The sequence below is a fragment of the Oncorhynchus masou genome, chromosome 25, assembly GCF_036934945.1.
Source record: "Oncorhynchus masou masou isolate Uvic2021 chromosome 25, UVic_Omas_1.1, whole genome shotgun sequence".
Lineage (NCBI taxonomy): Eukaryota > Metazoa > Chordata > Actinopteri > Salmoniformes > Salmonidae > Oncorhynchus > Oncorhynchus masou.
This window is the reverse complement of record NC_088236.1, coordinates 41,150,169-41,173,757: the sequence shown is the minus strand read 5'-3', so window position 1 is coordinate 41,173,757 and position 23,589 is coordinate 41,150,169. Positions and strand designations below refer to the sequence as shown.

General features: G+C 41.0%; 1 protein-coding gene across 2 annotated transcripts; it reads right to left on the bottom strand.

Moving 5' to 3' along the window:
* Positions 1–21,968, bottom strand: slc6a4b (solute carrier family 6 member 4b). Of its 2 annotated transcripts, XM_064937761.1 has the most exons (14): positions 21,945–21,968; positions 16,086–16,260; positions 12,739–12,873; positions 12,183–12,402; positions 11,673–11,811; positions 11,199–11,333; positions 6,320–6,423; positions 5,156–5,283; positions 4,846–4,958; positions 4,565–4,696; positions 4,216–4,315; positions 3,882–3,982; positions 2,376–2,543; positions 1–2,167 (listed from the first exon to the last, which is right to left on the bottom strand). In XM_064937761.1, the coding sequence occupies exons 1-14, from the start codon at positions 21,966–21,968 to the stop codon at positions 2,084–2,086; spliced, it is 1,758 nt and encodes a 585-aa protein (XP_064793833.1). In that variant the 3' UTR covers positions 1–2,083. The 2 variants fall into 2 exon arrangements, with proteins under 2 accessions (XP_064793833.1, XP_064793832.1); XM_064937760.1 differs by lacking the exon at positions 21,945–21,968 and having other exon boundaries at positions 16,086–16,308.
* Positions 21,969–23,589: the final 1,621 nt, after the last annotated feature.

The window sequence follows — 23,589 nt, the reverse complement described above, 5'->3', positions numbered from 1 at the left end:
TGTAATACACACGTTTATATATTCAGTCTCTTTTTAAACTTCTCATTACATGTATACGAGAAAGTTGCCGTCACATCCTACAAATACAGGGACCTGCTTCCTTTTTTGTTACTTAGAAAGGTAAGACTGAAATCACAAAACATTCCAAATATTATATAGCATATTTAAAATGACTCAAATTATTCTCTGGAGATAAGTGAAACAAAAGTTGAGAGTAAATGTAAATGTGTTACAATCCCTGATAGGCTTTGGTTTGGGATTGAGTAACAGTTCAAAGAGTCTTATCACATCGAGAAAATAAAACCTTGTTTTTTTGTGTCTGGAGAGGCATAATATCAATACAGAGTTTATAATGCTTTGACATAGCTACAATATTTAGCCAGATTTAAGGCAGAATACACCCCCGGAAGTTGTTTATTCCAACAACAAACACTTAGGAGAAAATAAGTTAACAGTTTATTTTGTAGTCCCATTGTAATTGGAATATACCAAGAAACTGCTAAAAATGGGAACAAACCAATAATGTATATAAACCATGGATTGCTGACGCTATGTATTGGCCATTGAGAGGCTTTGAAGCCACCGGTCGGCCATATTGGTACTCCACAGTAGGAGCAGTCCTCCATAGGAATGAATGGAATTCTACAGTATTTCAATTAAATGTTTAACTGACAAAATTACATGTATTTATGTATTTTTTGTTGTCGGGACAGTAACTAAAAATGATACTTTCGGGGAAATGTACGATTTTTTTTAAACGTTATGTTTAGCTCACATAATATAATTTAAAAGAATGCATTAAGGTGGGTTATAGAAAAAATGTTGCAAAAACAAATGTAGACATTAGGAACTGCATTTCTATAGCTTTTAGAATATTATTTTCGGTGGCGGAGTGCCAAGATGGAGGCACAGTGGCTTCAACACAGCGCCCACAATTAGACATCTAGTGTATATCTAAATAATTGGTACCAACTGGTTCAAAAACAATTGGTAAACACCCAGGATACCAATTACGTAACAATAATTATGTAATTACCATTTTACCTTAATTTCCAGGAAAATGACAGGTAAATAGCGGACTATGAAATAAAGCATAACCTAAAAGGAAAGACTTTTAGCAGCGTATTTGGTCTCATCCGCTAACTGCATTCTTTGAGGTAATCCTTTTAACTTGCATGTTGGTGAGGAACTATTGTCGGTTAAAATCTGTTTTTAAAAAATCCTTTAAGACATCAACCATTCGTCAGCCAAACAGTGTAAATTGTTACTTATCAAACAGAACAAAATACATGATCTGCTATACTTTGTATGAAGCCCAGTTATTAATAAAGCGGTTTCTGGTTATTGATCTTATCTTCAACACACAAGATACTTTTCTTAAAAAATCTCCACTGCATGTAATGTTTTGGGATTGTAATGAGACAATTTCCAAAGCTGATTGTCACTGTGGTTGCTTAAAAGGGTACATCATAAAAATAAAATTAAAACATGCAAGGGTAATTTAATGTGACTGGGTCATGTTTTTTAACTGTTAATAATGTAGCAGGAAGAAGTAAGGGTGGCAGGTAACCTAGTGGTGAGAGCATTGGGCCACTAACCGAAAGGTTGCTGGATCAAATCCCCGAGCTGAGAAAAAAATAAATCTGTTGTTCTGCCACTGAACAAGGCAGTTAACCCACTGTTCCCTGGTAGGCTGTCATTGTAAATAAGAATTTGTTCTTAACTGACTTGCCAGGTTAAATAAATAAACAAGTAATTGGTGAGAAGTGCGTTACAGCCTTATCTTAATAGCTGTCTGTCTTGTGATCAGACCTACATTTTTTCTGTCCGAAATAAACTGTATACTGACAGTATTTGAAGGACGCGTTCACACTGAATATTAATTCATATGAAATGTTTTCTCTTTACATTAAAGTCCCCTCTTGCAGACAATGTGTTTATTGTACTTACTGAGCAAAAAAAATAAAAAATATTTGTTGAACACTTTATGAGATTGATCTGTATCTGCTGAGTTGGTTCTCATTCAGGAGCCTATTGGTAGAACGTTATGTGCCTGGCTGGGTTCTTGGCAACTTAGGTGCTTCTATGGAACAGGACTCATGTTGAGGGAGTCTGTGTGGATCTCTGGCATGATGGTCCTCTCAGGTCTCAGACACACGGCTAGGCGCTGGGAACAACAACAGGTAGAGACCAGGGATGGAGTAACAAGAGATAACAACACGTGTGTGTGATTAATTAAACCAATTGCCATACACTCATCACATATTGAAATATATTAACTATGTGCTTCTTTTTTAGGACAATAAGTCACACTGACCACACACTAGACATCCATTTCTTGTCAATAGTCAACACAGTACATGAGTCCAACAGACCTGTTTCAGTGATCCGGGGGTCCACACTAGCTTGTAGACCATATAGATAGGGATCCACATGAAGGAGGAGGCCCCGATGACGTAGCCCACCGTGATGCTCCAGTCTGGGTACTTGTAGTCAAAGAGTTGGAGGGGGGGTGGCTTAAGCAGGGAGCTCACTATTATATACTGTGAAAGGAGAGAGACAAGTCTCAAAGGTCATGCTCCTATTTTTCTCAATTAGAATTCGCATATGTGGCAATGGAATTTAGACGCCTGTGTGCCTCAACAACAACAACAAAAGCAGAAAAGCCATTTCAATACATAAAAAGGTATATCTTTATTTTCACGAGATTATCACAGACCGACGAGGGAGATGAGAGCAGAAACAATTTAGCCCGTGCAATAAAAGGGGGGATAATAAAGAAGTTAGCTTGGGGGAAAATGTCAGCTCTTTCAGCAGCGGGAGGCTAAGAGAGATTAAAGGAGACGTATGCAAAGTGGAGGCAGGGATATTACGTTATGCAGGTGAATAAAGTTGACATTTAGGATTGTGCAATATGAACAGGAGGGGGAAAAAAGGATGAGACATTGAGGCTGGAGGGAGCTGGGTGTCCTTTACTTGCAGACTGAAGAATTGAAGGTGGAGGAGGGTTCTATGCTGGGGGAAAAAATGGTTGGAAAACACTTTCTGCACGTATAATGCATTATGGTGTTATTATAATACATTGTAATACTTGTCATGAACCTTCACGACCCTCTCACAATGTCTTATAATCATATCACAATGAGCCTGATTAAATAACAGCCATTTTGAGTCAGTTGAAATGTTGAAACTTGGAGACAAGTGGCATTTTACAAACTGTATATTAAGCCACTATAAAGGATGATACATGCTTATTACCAGGTACAACGCGTTATACCTGCAGGCTTTAAGCAAAATATTACCATACAATCTCTAGCAAAGTCCTAATGAAATGTTAGCACATCTGATCCTACACTGACCATCCAACCATGTCATTTAACCTGCCGTTACCAGAAAGGGCCAATGAGGAGGATTTGAAGTTTGCGATATACGAGAGGTTTACAAAAAACTGTGGCAACTATCATTACACACACCTGCTCCCCATCGTTATGCACACCTGGGCTTCATCATTACCTTGGTTACGTACCCTTTGTTTAGCCCTCAAGTAGCCCCAGTCTTCAGGCAGTATTGGTTCTGTTCGCGTTCTGTACGGTTCTCATTGTTTATCTGCTTATTCTCATGACTAAACTCACCTTCCGCACCTGCTTCCTGACTCCTAGCGTATACGTTACAGAAACTCTGTGACAGGGTGCTGTAGGCCAATCAGATTGAGTCACCTGATTTGCGTCAGATTTGTGAACTAGTGGATGACGAACACTGTTAAATCAGTTTTAATTGTCTAGAATGAGGGTACGATAACAAAGCTTCCTGTTAGGTGGATTCGACAATATATTCCGTCATTTCAAATCTTATTGGTTGGTTTCCCCTCCGGCTCTGCTTACCGCTAGAAATGCAGGACTGATGGCCACCCAGCACACCTTCCAGAATAATCCAGGAGAATAGCCTAACATGGATTTAATGTCATTGCTGAATCTCGTGATACCTGGAAGCAATACAAATTGAAAAGAGAGCATTCAACAACACTATGATAAGAACTATTAAAACAGTTTCTTGTCATGTGAAACCCCCCCAAAAAAGTATTTTTGTCAATATAATTGAGGAGTCAGTAGGATGCATACTACAAGAAAAAATCAATTATGATTTCTGTCTCATGCAAGACTACTGGGAGTATAGGAAGCGTGAGATGTAACATCACCATTAAATCACTATTCTTACCATAGAACCAGGAAACGGCGATGGCCTCAAGAAAACCAACTGCAATGATGGAGGAACCCACCCCAAACTCCTCCAGCAGTTTCACCACATAGGCCCCGCCCTGAGAGAAACACATGCCTGTCACTTATGTGGTGAAAGGTTCCTTCTGGACAAGTTGATCAAAACTAATATAGATTGTTAATTTAGCGTTTGTTTCTATTCAAACGTAATTATTTGATTAATCCTGTGCCATCTTATTATGACTACTGTTGCATCAGGAGCTTCCAGATTCCTCATGTGCCCTTTTTTTCTTTACTGTTGAAAAGTTTGTGTCTTCAAAGTGCTACATTCTTATTTACATGTTACCTACATTGGTAAGGGTGCTGAGGGAGCCCAAAAAGCACACAACAACCAAGCCCAGTACAAACAGCTCCCGTCTGTTCGCCAGGTAACCAGGGTATTCATCCATCACAGCAGTAATGATAGCCTCCAGTCCTCCAAACTGAGACAGAGACGAGAGAGGGCCATGTCAATGAGTGTGATTACATATGACCTAAGGACATCACTTAGTTCAGAGATAATCTGATACATCCAAGTTATAGACAAGTCTCCTTCTTTTGATGAGACACTTCCAACCAAGTTCTGTCATACCGTGCTGTCGAGCCCAAGCGTGATCATCATCACGAAGAAGATGATGGCGAAGAATGTTGACCCTGTCATGTTGGCTATGGCCTCTGGATAGGTGATGAAGAGTAGGCTTGGACCTGGGGATAAGGTGTTCGGGGGTAAATCCCATTTTGATAACAATCTAAAGGCTACAATTTCCTACTGTTGCACTAGATATAGAAATACATTCCTGTTGAACATGTTCAGGCAGTTACTTAATAAAACAGACAAATACACTTAAAACAGGTATTCGGGAAAAAAACAACATTTATCTAGAAGAGTTTTGGCCACTGACCCTTGTCTCTGGCTACATCCTCCACATTCACATTTCTCTTCTCTGCCATGTACCCCAGCACAGTGAAGATCACAAAACCAGACATGAAGCTGGTCAGGCAGTTCACCAGGCTGGTCACTATGGCGTCACTATGGCATCACAACATAGAGACAAACACGGTGCCTGTCTGATCATCTCAAGTATTGTAATTCATTCGTATATATCTTTCTCTGGTTTGGTTGGGAACAGTGGTTACATCTGGATTTTGTAAATGGAGCAACTGTCCCCAACATGGATCACCTTTGTAAGACATTTTTGTTGACCGAGCTCACTTGCTAGCAACCAAACACAAACAGTGAGTGGACCATTGAGATATACACTCATCTAATTGCCATTTCCATGTCGTGGGCATTCACTTTCGTTTAATTAGGATAACCCCGTCAGCAAGAGTAAGTCCATTCAGACTCTGTGTGATTCATCAAGTTCTCTGAGAAGCAGCAGTGCCACTGTTTCCTTACGTGTGTCACTGATACTGTACTAATGACATTAACCATGCACGTGACAGCCGTCTCACAGGGAGCACACAATTCCATTTCTTCAGGAGAGCCCCCGTGATCCTTTCATCTCCCACCACGCTGGATTCACCACTCCCTTCTCATAATTCTAATTACATTGTCTTAAAGAGTTGCTGTGGGACATCCGTTTGAGCTCATCTATTCAACACATCCTAAATAAATCCCCTTGATTGGCTGGCGTTTCCTCCTCCTCGACGACACAGGGCTGATGCGAGTAAAAGTGAGGGCCATAGTTATGGGCTGCCAGAGACGTATGTTTTTGTCACTGGTGTACACCACTGGTGTAGGAGACATTCAGGAGGAGCAGCCTCCTCTTCCATCCTGGACACACGTACCTCCTCTGAGTCATTCTAGTTTGAACTTTTTACTTGTTTGGAAGTGATCGATATGGTTGACAGGTTGTTGTTGTTGTTTTTTATCCTTCTTTAACCTGTCTCGTCCCCTTCCAGTACAATGATCAAAGGGGATTTAACAGGTGACATCAATAAGGGATTACAGCTTTCACCCGGATTCACCTGGTCAGTCTATGCCATGGAAAGTGTATGTCATGTTTTGTACACTCAGTGTATATTTATTTATTATTTAAGGGAGTTTTAGTATCAGCTCTTACCGATAACAGTTGTTTGTGAACGGGTTGTAGCTGGAGAGGGCAAGGAGCACCCCAAAGCCTGGCCCCAAGGAGAAGAAGATCTGAGCCGCAGCGTCTACCCACACCTACAAAAACACATGGATATGAATTACACACAAAACGACCGAACCTGAGGGATTTACCTGCAATCTCAGAATATCAGATTCAGTGCTTTGACTTGTACAGCATCCCTGTATATATCAACAGTGTAAAGACCTGTGTCAAGCTACTGAAGCCTAACTGTTCCTGTCTGTCAGCCAGCCAGTGTGTCTGTCTAGCTTTCACAATCCTCTGCTATTGCGGAGCTTTAGATGTAATGCTAATTAATTTCTTATGTTCAAATATCTCTGTTGGACTGCTGATTCCCTCAAAGCATCCAAATCCTATCATATCATATCTGTGCACAGTGTTTCTTGTTTGATACAAATGCATATAATAAGTGACAGGTAACACTTGAAATTAAAGTCTGCACATGTAATAATGTATTACTAGTTAGTGTGCATGCTGAATGCAAGACCACTCTAGATTTCTTACATACTCATAACTTTTTTTCCACTCACTCTAGCACTTAAACCACATGGGTTATTAACACTAAACCAACTTTAGAATGTACAGGCAGACCATCTTCAGGTTGCTTGAGAACATATGTTTGATACTATTTATAGTTTTTGTACTACAACCATATTTGCATAAAACTCAATGTAAGTCATGGCCGTAAACTTGAATTTAAAAAACTTAAAAAAACTGACATCCCTTTATTTCAGTTTTTAAGCTATCAACACCAAACCAACGTTGGGATGTTCCGACTGACCCTACTTAGATTGTTTGCATTCAGATTTTTTTATACTATGTACTATACTTTTTAAACTATAACAATTTCATGTACATACTACCTAAATTGGCCCGACCAACCAGTGCTCCCGCACATTGGCTAACCGGGCAATCTGCATTGTGTCCCACCACCCGACAGCCCCTCTTTTTACGCTTCTGCTACTCTCTGTTCATCATATATGCACAGTCACTTTAACCATACCTACATGTACATACTACCTCAATCAGCCTGACTAACAGGTGTCTGTAGCCTTGCTACTCTTTTTTCAAATGTATTTTACTGTTGTTTTATTTCTTTACTTACCTACACACACACATACCTTCTCTTTTTTTTCTCGCACCATTAGTTAGAGCCTGTAAGTAAGCATTTCACTGTAAGGTCTATTGGGCACACGTGACAAATAAACTTTGATTTGAAGTGGGCAATGTTTACATTAGCCTCAATGGCTACCATGAGAGGCAGATTTTCACAGTGCCACTGCTTTCTAACAACTCAATCTAGAAGCTCCAAACCAACTTTAGCATGACGGAAACACTTCATAGATTCAAGCATTCTTTCATTCTTCCATAACTTAATCAGTTTACATTTCCTTAAATGTGCATATTAGAGCAAACAACTCTGTAACCGTATAAACAAGTGGTTTCCAAAAATGTTTGGTTACTGTACCACCAAACTGAACTCTGGGGAACATTTGTCTGTGGTACTTCTCTTGAACCGGTTTTAAGCTATCAATTCCAAACCAATGCTGAAATGTGCAGACTGACTCAACATATATTGCTTGCATACAGGTTTGAGATACTATTTATACTTTTTGAACTATAACCATTTAAAATGTGCATAAATGAACATGAGTTTAAACGACAACCATTGGAATACAGAGGTACCTAGACATTCAAAATGGTCCTGCTCCTTGGCCTAAAAAGCTACAGCACCAACTTTAACATTCAGGCTCTCCTGACTTCAAATTCCCTTAAACATGTATACATTATAATCATTTGAGTTAGCACAAATTAGCATACCACTTAATGGATTCAATGACAACCATAAGAGCACTGTGGTAGACATTATACATGCTACTGTTCTTAAATCATTTCAGCTGCAAACATTAAAACAACTTTAACATTTTCAAACGTTATAAATTATAACAATTTAAATTTGCCAACATTTGCATAAAATAACCCTCCAGCAGTAATAGTAACTCTTGAACCATTCAAGCTAGAGACACCATTTTTTAAATTTTCCAATGGATTACTGTGACCTGTCGTGTCCAATGACATTTCTGCTAAATGATAGCCTCATACAAATCCTATTTCACAGCTGTACTGAGAGAGATCTGAAGAGAAGCACGCACTTGTAAAGGGAGAAGGAGGACGAAAGAGAGAGAGAGTGCATGTGTGCGTGCGTGAGAGAGGATGGGTGGGGGGGGGGGGGGCTTTGTTAATGGAAAAAAATCTAAACCAACTACGCATCTCATTATCACGTGGCTTATTTATGCATCTCATCTCATCCATATTCCCTTGAACCAAAGCGCTCACTCATACTGAGCCAACAACACAGCACTGTACCGTCAGAGAGTAGAACGCAAGAAAGCAAAGTTAAAGGACACTATGGTAGAGGAACTTTCCATGGGCTGGCAGAAAGTGTATGTTTACAGTTTTCAGGGATTCAGTTTTTTCAACTTAACTTCCGTTTCCCCTGAAAAACAGATGTGGGGACTCCGTTCAGGCATCTTTTAACACCTTCTATGTTATGGTAGAGGTAGACTCAGGCTGTTCCCCAATATACTGGTTGCAATGACATCAGGCTGACATCTTTTGTGATGTCATGGTCAGGTTGTTTGAACAGCTTTATAGCCACCAGAAAAAATACCTCCCCATAACCAGAACACCAGTGTACAGATGCATTATTCAAGCTCGGACAACATTTTCTCAGGAAGACCAATTCCCCATTCAACCACTGGTGAAATCCTTTCACAACGATCTGTGTTTCTAATACACAATTAAATGAAACACATAATACCCCTTGCTAATCAGTAAACTCTTAGGTATGTCGTGTGTGGACTGTCATTGCAATTGCTTCACAGTAACCTGGTAAAATGATGTTTATAGTGTGGCTAGCCACTAAATGGCTCTGAATTCACTGTCAGCATGCAGTCTGACAGTGAGAGCTATATCCACTTTTGGAGATAACACGTGCTCTGAAATCATATCCTGATGTCGGCAAAATATGTATTCATAACATTGCTAACTTAGCTAGTTAACATACATTCTGAGAAAACAAGCAAGAGACACGCCTGGTGCCCAAATTGATGACATTAGTCAGGCAGCGAGAGTCGAGTGGAGACAAACGGATTCAGTTCAGTCAGTCGTCCTGTTGAGCCCTTCCCAGCGTGCTAGTTTATGCTTGTGGCTAGAAACGTCAGAGAGAATTTGAAACTTCTCTGCCAAAGTTGGGACTTGGAAGTGTTCAGAATCATTCCATTTTTATCGGAGTAATAGTATTTTTTTTATTTTGCACAAAAATGTAACATTAGATGTTAATGCCGTAGTTGTACATTTTCGGTGAAAATCACTACAATAAATGTGATTTAGCTGTCACACTGGCCTGATACAGACTACACTATCTAGCACAGGGCTGGGCAAATCCAATCCTCCAGGGCCTGATTGGTGTCACACTTCTTCTCCATCTCTAGCAAACACAGCTGATTAATCAAATTGCATTCTAAACTGAAAATCATGATTAGGTGATTATTGGAGTCAGGTGTGTTAGCTTGGCTGGGGCAAAACTGTGACATCAATCAGGCCCTCAATAACTGGAATTGCCCACCCCTGATCTAACAGCTACCCTCTCCTTACTGCAGCAAGCGGGAGCGACTGACACTAAGCCCTGTGTTGTTGTGTTGCCGGCTTGCAGCGCAAACTCTCCCCATTGAGCAGTGTAGACTGTATCACTGTGACATCCAAATGGTTACTTCCAATAATACAAGTTATTTCTCTTGTAGGCTGCTGTTCCACTCTGAATAAAATGATGTTGGATGGAACAAATTGGAGATGGTGACCAATACTACAAGTTATTTCTCTTGTAGGCTGCTGTTCCACTCTGAATAAAATGATGTTGGATGGAACAAATTGGAGATGTTGACCAATACTACAAGTTATTTCTCGAAATAAACACAACTTTCTTTTACAAGTTTTAACTAGCGCCATACTGCCGTTGTTGCCAGCTAGCCAGCATAAACTAGCTGGGAAGGGAACTGAACCGAATCCATTCGTCTCCACACTCAACTCTCAACGGCGTGTCCGTATACAGTAACCTACCAGAAAACAAGTTATGTTAAGTGGCTAGCTAGCGTTTGCAATGTTTGGTGGTCAATGAGATAGAGTCAGCTAACCAGCTGAGCAAGCAAACAATGTAACAAAAGTATAATTTCTCATTCTAAAAATACTCCATCAACAGGCTCTGCATTTCAGGAATCACAGTAGCAAGTACTTCCGGTGCACTGTTAAATTATTTAGCCATTTAAACATTCATTTTTTTAAAGAAAACTCCATATCTCTCACTGGCTTTCATGCCATTTAATCGTGAGCTTGTCCGAGTTGTCGGACTTGACAACAGTCGTTATCCATTGAAGCACTGTGATTGGTTGTGCAAAATTATGGGGCGGGGCTTAGCGAAAGGTCAAATTGAAATAACAGATGCCACATCCTCTCCATCACCAGGGACATTACATTATTTTGTATAGGATTGACTGTGTTGGATCACTGCTGTGCACGGCCTTTCTTTCACCAATTTTGACACAGGAGAGTGCAAAATGCTGTGCTGTGCTGTGACACACGCAAAAAAATGACTGCATCTGTACATACAAATAACAACATTATAAACAAATTGTCATTTGAAGCGGTACCAAAAAGATCAAACAACACTGCGAAATTCCTCACCCTATTTTAGTGTTTCCTGCTCCAAACAGATGATCATATGGAATTGATGTGATAATGGACAAGTGTTCTGTGTTTCTTCTCTATAACTCACACTGGTCTCGAAGAGTTTCTCCCATTTTGGCTTTAGGTAGAAGACCACTCCCTTCCATGCACCTGGTAGGGTGGCACCACGGATCAACAGGATGAAGAGCACCACATAGGGCAAGGTGGCCGTCACCCACACTACCTGGCACGGGAAGGGCAAAGCAGCAGTGAGAGAGAGAGAGAGAGAGAGAGAGAGAGAGAGAGAGAGAGAGATGGGGGACAGATGAGAAGGGAAGATAAATGGAGATTATAGACAAGTAAATCACACTGGACGTTGCATTGTAATGACCCTAGTACTTGATAAGCCCATTTTGAACATCACCAACTGAAATATTTCTCTGTGGCTAGTGCGTTAGCCTTGGGGTCGGATGACCCGGAACAGTACTAACCACAGCCGTTTTGCCACAATGTACAACAATGATCTGGAAATGATCCCCACACACTGATGCGGTTTCCTGGAAGAGTGGCTGAGACATGCTACCTTCCCTGATGTCTTCACTCCCTTCCAGAGACTGAAGTAAACGATAGTGAAGATGAGAAAGAGGCAGAGCATCAGCTGCCAGCGAACACCCCCCACGTTACGCAGCCCATCGGACTTGTGGATCTCCAGAACATTCCTCCTGTATAGGAAAAATACATTAGTACTGTGTTTGCATTTTACTTACCTTTACCTGTTTACCTACATTGCTAAAACTAATGGTGCCTTGTGGCTCAATATAGATCGATTTTCAGGGCTATATATGAAGCGAGCCATTGAACTCTTTCTGTTTTGATAGAGCACCATTTCTTGTTGTCTATCAGCTTTACATAATCACAGCATGATTCAGCACTTGTGAGCAAGTGTTTAATTGAAACATTTAAATGAGAATACAATGAAAATGTATTTTGAAACATTTGAATGCGACGAAACGATGATGTCAAACAATTGACGTGGCTATTCAAGGTCACGGTAACGTATTCCCGGTGCTGTCCGCCACTTACATGGACTTACGTGTAAAATTCCTCAGCAGGTGACCTGGAGTAGTTGTTCCAGGTCACGTTGTCTTTCAGGAAGTAGTTGGTGCAGTTTTCAGTGTTCCAGGCGTTGTCACAGTTAGTCCAGGGCAGGACGCTGGCAAAGGATGAGTAGAAGTAGAAAAGTGCCCAGGCGATGATGGTGTTGTAGTAGAAGGAGACGTACAGCGCGATGACACAGATCGCATACCCAATGCCTGAAACCATGGACAGATGGATCAGTGAGATCAGAGATTAGAGACACGTGCCTCTATGCAACATGATGCCATTTTGAAATGACCAATTACTATGTAGTTATAGGCCTATAGTGCATGTTTCATATACTGAGGACTGTACAGCACTTTACCTCTCAATTGACCCACTTTCCAAATGATTCCATAGTTACCTTGTTCTTATCAATAAACTGTTGACTTGTCAAGTGCCACGTGGACGTGAGAAGAAGATGTGTAGTATGAAAGTAATGTCAAGAAGTGCACTGATGTGGGGTCAGTGAGATGTGAGGTGGGTTGTTTTGTAGATGATGCTCATCCTACCTTTGAAGATGGGGCATATGTGTTTCCATATGGATATGGCGCCAGTTCTGTGGAACTGTCCCAGGGCCAGTTCCATGTAAAATAGTGGCACCCCTCCAAAGATGGCCATGACAATGTAGGGGATGAGGAAAGCCCCTGTCCAGAGATGTAAAAGAGGGAAAATCACAGGTCGGACTCATGACTATATGGAGATCACATTGTGTTGATGAAGATGCAGGCCTAACCTCGTCCCCAGGCTATTGCCACTGTACAAGGGTCAGACGTGCAAGATGTGAGATGTATTAGGAAGGACAGTCACGTGACAAATTTTTACTTTTACTACTTAGTAGTTTAATATGTACGGAAATCTGGTAACACGTTACTTATAGAATCCATTTCATGCATTATGATGAAGTTGTAATGCATTGTAAGACATGCAGTAATAATGCATGTAAGACTTTTAAGTCATGTGTGACCCGTTTATAATGTATTGTCACCATTTCATAATGATCTGGACTAAATAACAGCCAGTTTAAGACAGTTGAAATGCTATGCATAGAGAGACTGAACATATTATTTATAAGCCTTGCTATAACACATTAAAAAGGCTCATACAGTATTATCAACTCATAATAAACTGGGAGGGTGAACATTTTTATTTGGCCTTACTGCTATTAACCCATACACGGAACAACAGATGGTCCCCACAAAAAAAAAATCAAAAGGAAGTTTGTTCTGAAGTGTCTGTCCTATATCTGAGAGATATAAGAAAGGTCTGGAAAGAACTTAATCTGGAAAGATTAAACCCCTTATGTTTGGCTCGAAACAGCCTCCATATATACTTCAATTCATGTTTTCAACTGGTACCGGGGACCTTCAGATGAGTCTTGTGAGGCCTGTGGACGTCCTAGAGCAACAAAAAAAAGGAGAACCAAATCGCGTTCCTGAGAGTCTCATCTTTCCATACTGGGGTTAAACTGTTTGGCCAAACCGTTCGGACGCTACAGACGATTTTGTGAGAAGACTGATTTTCGGGATGTCTCATGGTCTGATCTGCCACCTTTCACTGCAGATGCGGAAGTGCGACATCGGCCGTTTATCTCTCGTTTAAACTGACAGATTTTTATGGGGACACGGACATCCCTTTAAGGGGGTTTTAAACAGGTTATAAAACATTATACCTGGATGCTCTAAGTTAAGTGTTTATCTTTAACGAAGCAATCAGCAGTTGAAACGATAACAAAGTGTAGTTCCAGCCTCTGTTTTGGCAAAAAAGCTGAGGGATAGGGGTGGAGACATCTAACCACTCTAAAATGTATAAACACAGCTATGGATGCAAGGACTGACCATTCATGATATTAAAATTATAGTTTTAACCACGTTTTGAGGATAAATAGTGTTTATTTACATTTACATTGGAGTAACACATGCTTATATTTTGGGTTATGATGGGGTACAACCGGGGCATTTATAAGTTATTCTTCAAGAATTAATGGGTACATAACATGAATATATAAGTACAAAAATGAATGTAGCAACTGCAGATTGTCCCTTTAAATAAACTTTGACTACTTTTTTGCACAAATGTATGTGTATTTATGTATTCAATGTTTTGGCGACAGTTTTTTTTATTGACATTAATTACATTCATATCATCCAAAGATTTGAAAAGTCTTTGCTTCTTAATCAGATCATCTGTCAAATGATTGGTACACTCTGAGAAAAAAAGATGCTATCTAGAACCTAAAGGGGTTCTTCGGGTGCCCCTATAGGAGAACCCTTTCAAGAACCATGTTTGGTTCTAGGTAGAACCATTTCCACAGAGGTTTCTACATGGAGGTTAAAAAAGGTCCTACCTGAAACCAATAAGGGTTCGCCTGTGGTGATATCCAAAGACCCCTTATGGAACCCCCCTTTTTTAGAGTGTAGGGTTTTCTGTATATCCCTACACATTATATAACTTATAACAAATATTTTTTTCAGAACTTGATACATGGTCTTGCCTACTTTTAGACAGTGGTGGAAAAAGTACCCAATTGTCGTATTTGAGTAAAAGTAACGATACCTTAATAGAAAATGACTCAAGTAAAAGTGAAAGCCATCCAGTAAAATACTACTTGTGTAAAGTCTGAAAGTATTTGGTTTTAAATATACTTAAGTATCAAAAGTACATGTAATTGCTCAAATATACTTAAGTATCGAAAGTAAAAGTAAATGTATAAATAATTTAAAATTCCTTATAATAAGCAAACCAGAAGGCACCATTTTCTTGTTTTTTTTTAACCAAATGTACTGATATCCAGGGGCACATTGCAACATTCAGACATCATTTACAAAGGAGGCATGTGTGTTTAGTGAGTCCGCCAGATCAGAGGCAGTGGGGATGACCAGGGATGTTCTTTTGATAAGTGTGTGAATTGGACCATTTTCCTGTCCTGCACTCAAAATGTAATGACTACTTTTGGGTGTCAAGGAAAATATATGGAGGAAAAGCATATTATTTTCTTTAGGAATGTAGTGAAGTAAAAGTAAACGTAGTCAAAAATATCAATAGTAAAGTAGAGTACAGATGCTCAAAAAACGACTTAAGTAGTACTTTAAAATATTTTTAGTTACGTACTCTACAAAACTGCTTTTAGAGAAGTGCATAAAAAAGTGCATAAAATTACTGTAACAAGTGAAATATTCTCTCTAGTCAAACCGCAAACGGTAGCTACACGTGAGGTGCAAACACAACGGTAACTACAGATGTAATACAAACTACAACAAAAACAGTTTTCATGCAACCAAATACAATATTGAGAAACGTTTTAATTCGTTTATAGCCTATAATCTCGATAGGCTAGACATCTTCCACTTTCCATTTCCCATAATACTGATCAGATTAGAGGCAGGCCTATGTTTTGTAGCCTCATTCAGTACCGCGTCTGACATCGGTTGGGACATTTTAAACTAGTCCATTATAGAACGCTGTCTTTTCGAACTCATCTTGGCGGATGAACTTTCATAATAGTCAAGGTAATAAACAGGAAAACCTATGCTATACATAGTACAATACTTTATTTAATTTTATGCTTAACTAAAATGTGTTTCAGTAAGTTAATTGTAGTGGGTTGCATGCTCTCGAGCATGTGAAGCGAATTTCAGCACCATGGACAGCAGGAGGTACAGCCTTTCCAATTGCGCGCATGAGAGCCACTATCGTTATCGAATCCCTAATCCAAACATATGCTATATAAAGAATAATACAAAAAAATGATATTCAGCCATATCTAATATTAAGAAAGATAAGACCACATAAATGTAAGTAAGATCATAAATTAGCCAACTAATATAGAAAGCAAATACTTAAGAAATTGGACTCTTACCGCCTCCATTTTGGTAACAAATGTATGGAAATCTCCAAACGTTTCCTAAATCTACCGCGAAGCCAATGACTGATAAAAGAAAATCCATCTTTTTGCTCCATTTGTCTCGTGAGTTCGTCTGTGTGATCACAGGTACCGGCGCTGGGTTGTTGTTGTAACCGGTGTTTGAGGGGCCCTGTGCGCTCAGGCTTCCCGTTGGGGTCGCTGTGTCTTGGCGGGTCATGGTTGGCGGACTATCAAACGCCAGTCTGCCGTCTGAGCAGGTAAGTTTGAAAAAAACTGACAAGCTTCAGAGGCACAGAAGATTCTCATATTATGGGCGATGACAGGTCAGAGTGGGAGGTGTAGGAGGGACTGCACATTGCCTACTTGATAGAGTTGTCAATCACTAGGCTCATGGAGTAGAACTCCCTATGCACACATTAATATCAACAAAATGAGCTCCACTCCAACCTTGACGAGTTTTTGGTTCCCTAAATTTGGCTACAATTGTAGAAACCCTGGCCTCTATTCACACACATTTTAGAAACTATGATTTAACAACACCAGCCTACAGCCTTTTCAAGAGATCTACTATTTGATAAGCGGCTTGGTTGAATTTATGTATTGTTTAGGTTCCCTAATGCCCAATATCATTATTAGGCTACTGTATGTGTCTTGATGTATCTTGTCAGAATACATTTTTGAATTCATTTGAGAATTCATTTGAGTATTTAAAGAAGGCTGTGGATCTACATGGTAACTTGCGATGGAGGGGAGGAGGAATCAAGCTACTCAAATTCACTCTATGCAAATGTTATAATCCACCACATCTTTAAAGAGGTCCTGGCTTTATGCAAAGTCCCATGTCAAAAGATTGGTAATAGACGGCTCAAGAAAGGTGTGTGTGTGTGTGTGTGTGTGTGTGTGTGTGTGTGTGTGTGCACGCGTGCGTGCGTGTTGGTGTGAATGAAATACACGTGAACCTTGACCATTTTGAACTCTTTAAGTACACAAAGTATCGAGGCGTCTTGGCTCCCTGAGTCCAGGGTAATGCTTTTGGTGAGGAGACAACAGCACAGACCAGAAGCTCTGTGGCTGAATTGAACTCGTTACGGAAACCTAATTAAATGACCTTGTAATTGAATCCACCACTTTTAGCACTGTCCGATTTCAAAAGTCCTACAGAGTCATAACCAAATACACAGACTGTCATAATCTTGCAGGTCAATGAGTGGAGAGTGCACCAAATGAAGTTAGTTTGGAAAATGGATATGACAATGTGATTGGACGAGCAACATTCAACACCATCATGAACTTGTCACTTACAGCCAAATGGTAGTTCCTGCTGCCTGGCCTGTCTAAAGTGTCCTCCTCGAACGTGCAGAGTCATACAGTAGGCTACTGATTCTATACTCTTGTTTTATACTGTTAAGACAAATTATTGAATTGAAAATGTTAGTTAATCGTTTTAGAGGGGAATACACAATAATAATCCCAAGGCTACATGATATTTGCAGTAGGCTTATTGTGAGTGTCAAAAGAGTTGGTCCCCGTTGCTTCTATAACAGCCTCCACTCTTCTGGGAAGTCTTTTCACTAGATGTTGGAACATTGCTGTTGAGACTTGCTTCCATTCAACAAAAGAGCATTATTAAGGTTGGGTACTGATGTTGGGCGATTAGGCCTGGCTCGCAGTCGGCGTTCCAATTCATCCCGAAGGTGTTCGATGGGGTTGAGGTAAGGGCTCTGTGCAGGCCAGTCAAGTTCTTCCACACCGACTTCGACAAAACCATTTATGTATGGACCTCACTTTGTGCACAGGGGCATGGTCATGCTCAAACAGAAAAGGGCGTTCGCCAAACTGTTGCCTCAAAGTTGGAAGCACAGAATCATCTAGAATGTCTTTGTATGCTGTAGCATTAACGCTTCGAACACACCGACGTCCACCGGACTGCCAGATGGGGAAGCGTGATTCGTCACTCCAGAGGACAAGTTTCCACTGCTCCAGAGTCCAATGGAGGCAAGCTTTACAGCACCCGATGCTTCAGCCCTCAGCAGTCCTGTTCTGTGAGCTTGTGAGGACTACCACTTCGCGGCTGAGCCATTGTGGCTCCTAGACGTTTCCACTTCACAATAACAGCACTTACAGTTGACCGGGGCAGCTCTAGCAGGGCAAAATTTCACAAACTGACTTGTTGGAAAGGTGGAATCCTATGATGGTTCCATGTTGAAAGCCACGGAGCTCTTCAGTAAGGCCATTCTACTGCCAACGTTTGTCTATGGAGATTGCATGTGTGCTCAATTTTATACACCTGTCAGCAACAGATGTGGCTGAAATAGCCAAATCCACTAATTTGAAAGTGTGTCCACATACATTTGTATATATAGTGAATCTCATGGTGAGGACCTTTTCAGCAGCTCCTGTAGCTCAAACCTTATATTACAAACATCAACCCACTGCTAAAGTTGTGACAGGAGACTGAGGATAGGGTGAACAGCCAGTCAGGGAGAAACGCCATGTCTGCTCAGGCAAAGACTAGGGAGCCCTGAAGGCCAAACCACCACAGCCACAAATCCTTCACTATATGGCACTGGCAATCTTCTACATACAAGCCTGTCAATCTGCGTTGGCACAAAAGGGCAAAAGAACATCGGACTGACAGGGCCTTCCTGCACATGCCCTGGTGTCCATTAGAGACTGTCGACTCTGATCACACACGGACGTGTGCAAGATGGCGGCCTTGCACTCATATCTCAGGGGAGCTGTCACTGACATGTCCGCGCCCACAGTCCGAGCGATATGGATATGCACAGTTGTTGGTTTTTTTCACGTCATTTTTTTTCACGTTTTGTTACTGGTCTTGTTCTTCTTTTGTGTCCCCGTCCTCATTTTTTTCTCCTATGCACCAGAAGTGCTGATTTCTTTTTGGAACATTCTCCTGTGAACACATCCGTTCTGACTCAGAAGAATACTCTGTGTCTTGTTATCACTCTGAGTGGAAATTTCCAGCCATCTACTGGTGCTGTAGTCCACCTGGGCTTACAGTGGATTATAGGCAGGTGATGGCATCATTTGGCAAAGTCATTCCTATGAGTTTTAAGGGAGTTGGGCACCAAACACACGAAAATGGACATTGCAAAACATTTTATTTTGTGTGTGTGTGCCTGAATGAATACAACAACCCTGCTGTGCTTTTTGTATTGCAATGGATTGAGCGCTGTGATGATGTGAATATCGATGGGCCTGCCATCCATGAGTAAGTGGATAGGAACTGGGTACACAGTGTAGTCAGGCAGAAGTCCTGGCATGGAATTAAGCTCACTACATTATCTAAAATAACAGTAATGAGTGAGTCATCCCAGGAAGGGAATCCCAGTGTTAAAAGTACAATGCAGAGTTTGTGCTGTCGGTCGACAATGACCATTCACCAATAACAACATGATAGTAACTCTCATTATCATAACATTCCTCAGAAATCAGTGGAAGAAGAGCACTGTCCAAATCCCTTTTAAACTTCACATGGGGGGGGGGGGGGGGCACCGAGGCTGAGAAGAGCTATTAACAATAAAAATAATATTACTAGGCTACAAAGAGGTATTAAATGGCACCGCCAGCATATCTACTTTGACAGAAGGCCATCAACGACAATTTGATTTGTGAAATGAGAATGTCGGAATATCGCTATTCCACACTCTCAGTTTCCTAGTTATCTAATAAAGACATCCATAGGAGATGGCAAAGAGTGTCAGGCTCTCCAGAGACGAGGGTTACAACATCTCAGACAGTATCACTTTTCCTCTGGTTTATTTCAGCTGACCACTTTATGACCCTCTTCAAAACTAGTATGTGAACATGTCTACATGTCATGATGTCAAGCATGTGTCTGCTTGTTGGTGTTTTGACAGGCATCAAGAAAGTAAAAACCCCAAGCTTCAGTGGGAGCGCGGGGGGAATCAAACATCCTCAGAGGGCGGAAGGGCAATGAGGGAGAATGATGGTCAAGGCCCACAGCATAGGAATAAGAGGCCTGTGTCTGGCCCTGCTAAGCAATGTCCACTTTCTCCTCTGTCATCCTGCATTACCTGTCTGCCCTTTCACCACCTGATCTAGCTGACAGGTTACCTCCCCTGGGCCCCCCATCTGCAGCCAGGGGCCAGAGGGAACCCAAGCTGCTCACACTCCAATGGGCTGCACCAACAAGGGTTTGGTCAAGTCCACACCCAGCACATCTACTGTACTACCGGTCCTCATCCTTAGACAAGCCCAAACATAGAGTTTCACTTACCATGATGTCAGTAAATTATATATGAGGTCACCAAATGGAAGAAACTGCTGTAAAGTAGTGGTGGCACCTAAAATGATGCATAAGGAAACAATTGAGATGACTTTAGAATGACTTTTACATTAATTACAGTACATGCACTCAGGATTTGCATCCATTTTGGTCTAGAAAAAAAGCTAACTTTGGCACCTGAAGAAATCATTTCTAATGACACTATCACCATCTAATGGACAATGTGAACCTTGCAAGTTGTTTCTTAAAAATGTAATTAAAACGTCTCAGGATTTCACTACTCAAAATGTTCCAAATTACATAAACTAGCTAATTGTTTTAGAAAACAACATACTTCCCATAGTGCAAAGACAATGCTGTAGCCTACAAAAGCAGCTGATCTTAAGTAAATGCAGAATAATTCATGTTTTTATGATTTCTGATAGCATTTCAGTGGGGTATTAAATGGCCCGAGGCTGAGAAGAGGAATTATAATAAAAAGTAATATTATAGGCTAGGAAGAGGCATTAAATGGCACTTCCAGCGTAGCTACTTTGACAAGAGCCCTTCAATGACTATTCGATTTGTGAAATGAGAATGTAGGAGTATTGCTATTTCACACTCTCAGTTACACAGTTATCTAATAAAGACATCCATAGGAGATGGCAAAGAGTGTCAGGCTCTCCAGAGACGAGGGTTACAAAATCTCAGACAGTATCACTTTTCCTCTGGTTTATTTCAGCTGACCACTTTATGACCCTCTTCAAAACTAGTATGTGAACATGTCTACATGTCATGATGTCAAGCATGTGTCTGCGCGTTGGTGTTTTGACAGGCATCAGAGAGTAAGGAAGGGCAATGAGAGAAAATGATGGTTAAGGCCCACAATGTAGGAGTAGGAGGCTGGTGTCTGACTCTGCTAAGCAATGTCCACTTCCTCCTCTGTCATCCTGCATTACCTGTCTGCCTTTTCACCACCTGATCTAGCTGACAGGTTGGCCCCCCAGGGCCACCCATCTGCAGCCAGGGGCCAGAGGGAACCCAAGCTGCTCACATTCCAATGGGCTGCACCAACGAGGGTTTGGTCAAGTCCACACCCAGCACATCTACTGTACTACCGGTCCTCATCCTTAGACAAGCCCAAACATAGAGTTTCACTTACTATGATGTCAGTAAATTATATATGAGGTCACCAATCAGAAGAAAATGTTGTAAAATGTTGGTGGCACCTAAAATGATGCAGAAGGAAATAATTGTGATTACTTTAGAATGGCTTTTGCATTAATTACAGTACATGCACTCAGGATTTGCATCTACAGTATTTTGGTCTAGAAAAAAGCTCCCTTTGGCATCTGAATAAATCATTTGAAATGGAACTATCACCATCTAATGGACAATGTAAACCTTGCAAGTCTCAGGATTTCACCAATCAAAAGTTTCCAATTTTGTTTTAGAAAAAACACATTTGTGCCCTTTGTGTACAGACAATGCTGTAGCCTACAAAAGCAGTTGATCTTAAGTAAATGCAGAATGAATCATGTTTTAGGAATCAATCTATGTACTGTAGGCTTATCTGCAGCAAAACATCACAAACAAACGTCAACATGCTTCGGCATGGTGTCAGCCATCATCAGAGCGTGAAATGATTGTTTTTCATTTCAATGGGTTAGATTTACAGTACATTTACATAGTCATTTAACAGACGCTTCATCCAGAGTGATTTACAGTTAGAACATTCATCTTATGATGGCTAGGTGAGACAACCACACATATATAGACATAGATGTCTTCTTTAACATATTCTTTGAAGAGGTATGCTTTCAGATGTTTTCTGAAGATGGGCAAGGATTCCGCTGTCCAGGCATCAGGGGGAAGCTCGTTCCAACATTGGGGTGCCAGGACCGAGAAGAGCTTTGACTGGGCTGAGCGGGAGCTAACCTCCAGTGTGGGTGGGATGGCCAAGAGACCAGAGGCGGCAGAACGGAGTGCTCGGGTTGGGGTGTATGGTTTGAGCATAGCCTGGCGATAGGTAGGGGCAGTTCGCCTTGCTGCTCTCTAGGCAAGCACCATGGTCTTGTAGTGGATGTGAGCTTCGACTGGAAGACAGAGGAGTGTGCTGATGAGCAGGGTGACATGGGAGAACTTGGGAAGGTTGAACATCAGGTTGTCACCCTGCGACATTCAGGACAGGCTGCAGGAGTTTGATGTCACAATTGGGGAGCCAAAATAAATTTGCTGTAGTCCAGATGGGAGATGACAGGTGCATGGATGAGAACCTGTGCCGCTTCCTGTGTGAGGAAAGGTCGTACTCTACGGATGTTGTAGAGCAGGTATTCCCAAACTGGGTTACGCATAATGCCATTGGGGGTACAACAAATAAAAATGTGATTCACATTTTTAAAAAAGGTATTTAATTTTGACATTTTTTTAAATCACATTTTCAAACAGCCCATTTAGATTTTCCAATGGGGCTATACACATGAGTTTTGTTTCTCGCCTGAGTATCCTCGTTTCACTGCCATTTTTTTAACCATCTAGTGTTAAAATAACAACACAATGTCAAATATAGGTAGCCTAGTCAAATAATTAACATCCAATCACATTAACCATTACTCTCTTGCAGGAATTCCACTAACTGGGAGTATGTAGCCAAACGTAGCTGCTTCTCATTCCGTTTGCCCGAAAATTGATTAATGGTTTAAAAAAAGTAAGGCATAGAGACACATACCAGCTCTACTGGTAGTACTGCTACTACCAGAAGTACTGCACCTGTCGACGACACAAGTTGTTCTGCTTCCACGAGCACATCCAATGCTAGCATCAGTAATTCTACATTTGTTGTTAGCCCAGCTAGCATGGATGCTGACATTTGTGAATCTGATGCAACCGAAGAGCTACTGCCCCCTTACCCATGAAAGCACCAAACAACAGACAGGGACGTTGGACCACCGAAGAGGAGCAAATATGATGAGAACTACATTGATTTGGGGTTCACTTATATTGGGAGTAGTGCCTTTCTTCAGGCACAGTGTGTTACATGTGCAAAGGTACTCACAACTTGATGATTCCTTCACTCTTGCGCAGACATTTAGAAACAAAACATGCCAATTTGAAAAATAAGGCACAGAAGTTTTTTGAGGGAGAATTAAGATGACTTTCGAGTAGTTAGACATGTATAAAAGCAACATATATCATTAATAATAAGGGGCTAGAAGCTCTTATATGGTGAGCTACCGAGTGGCTAGGACA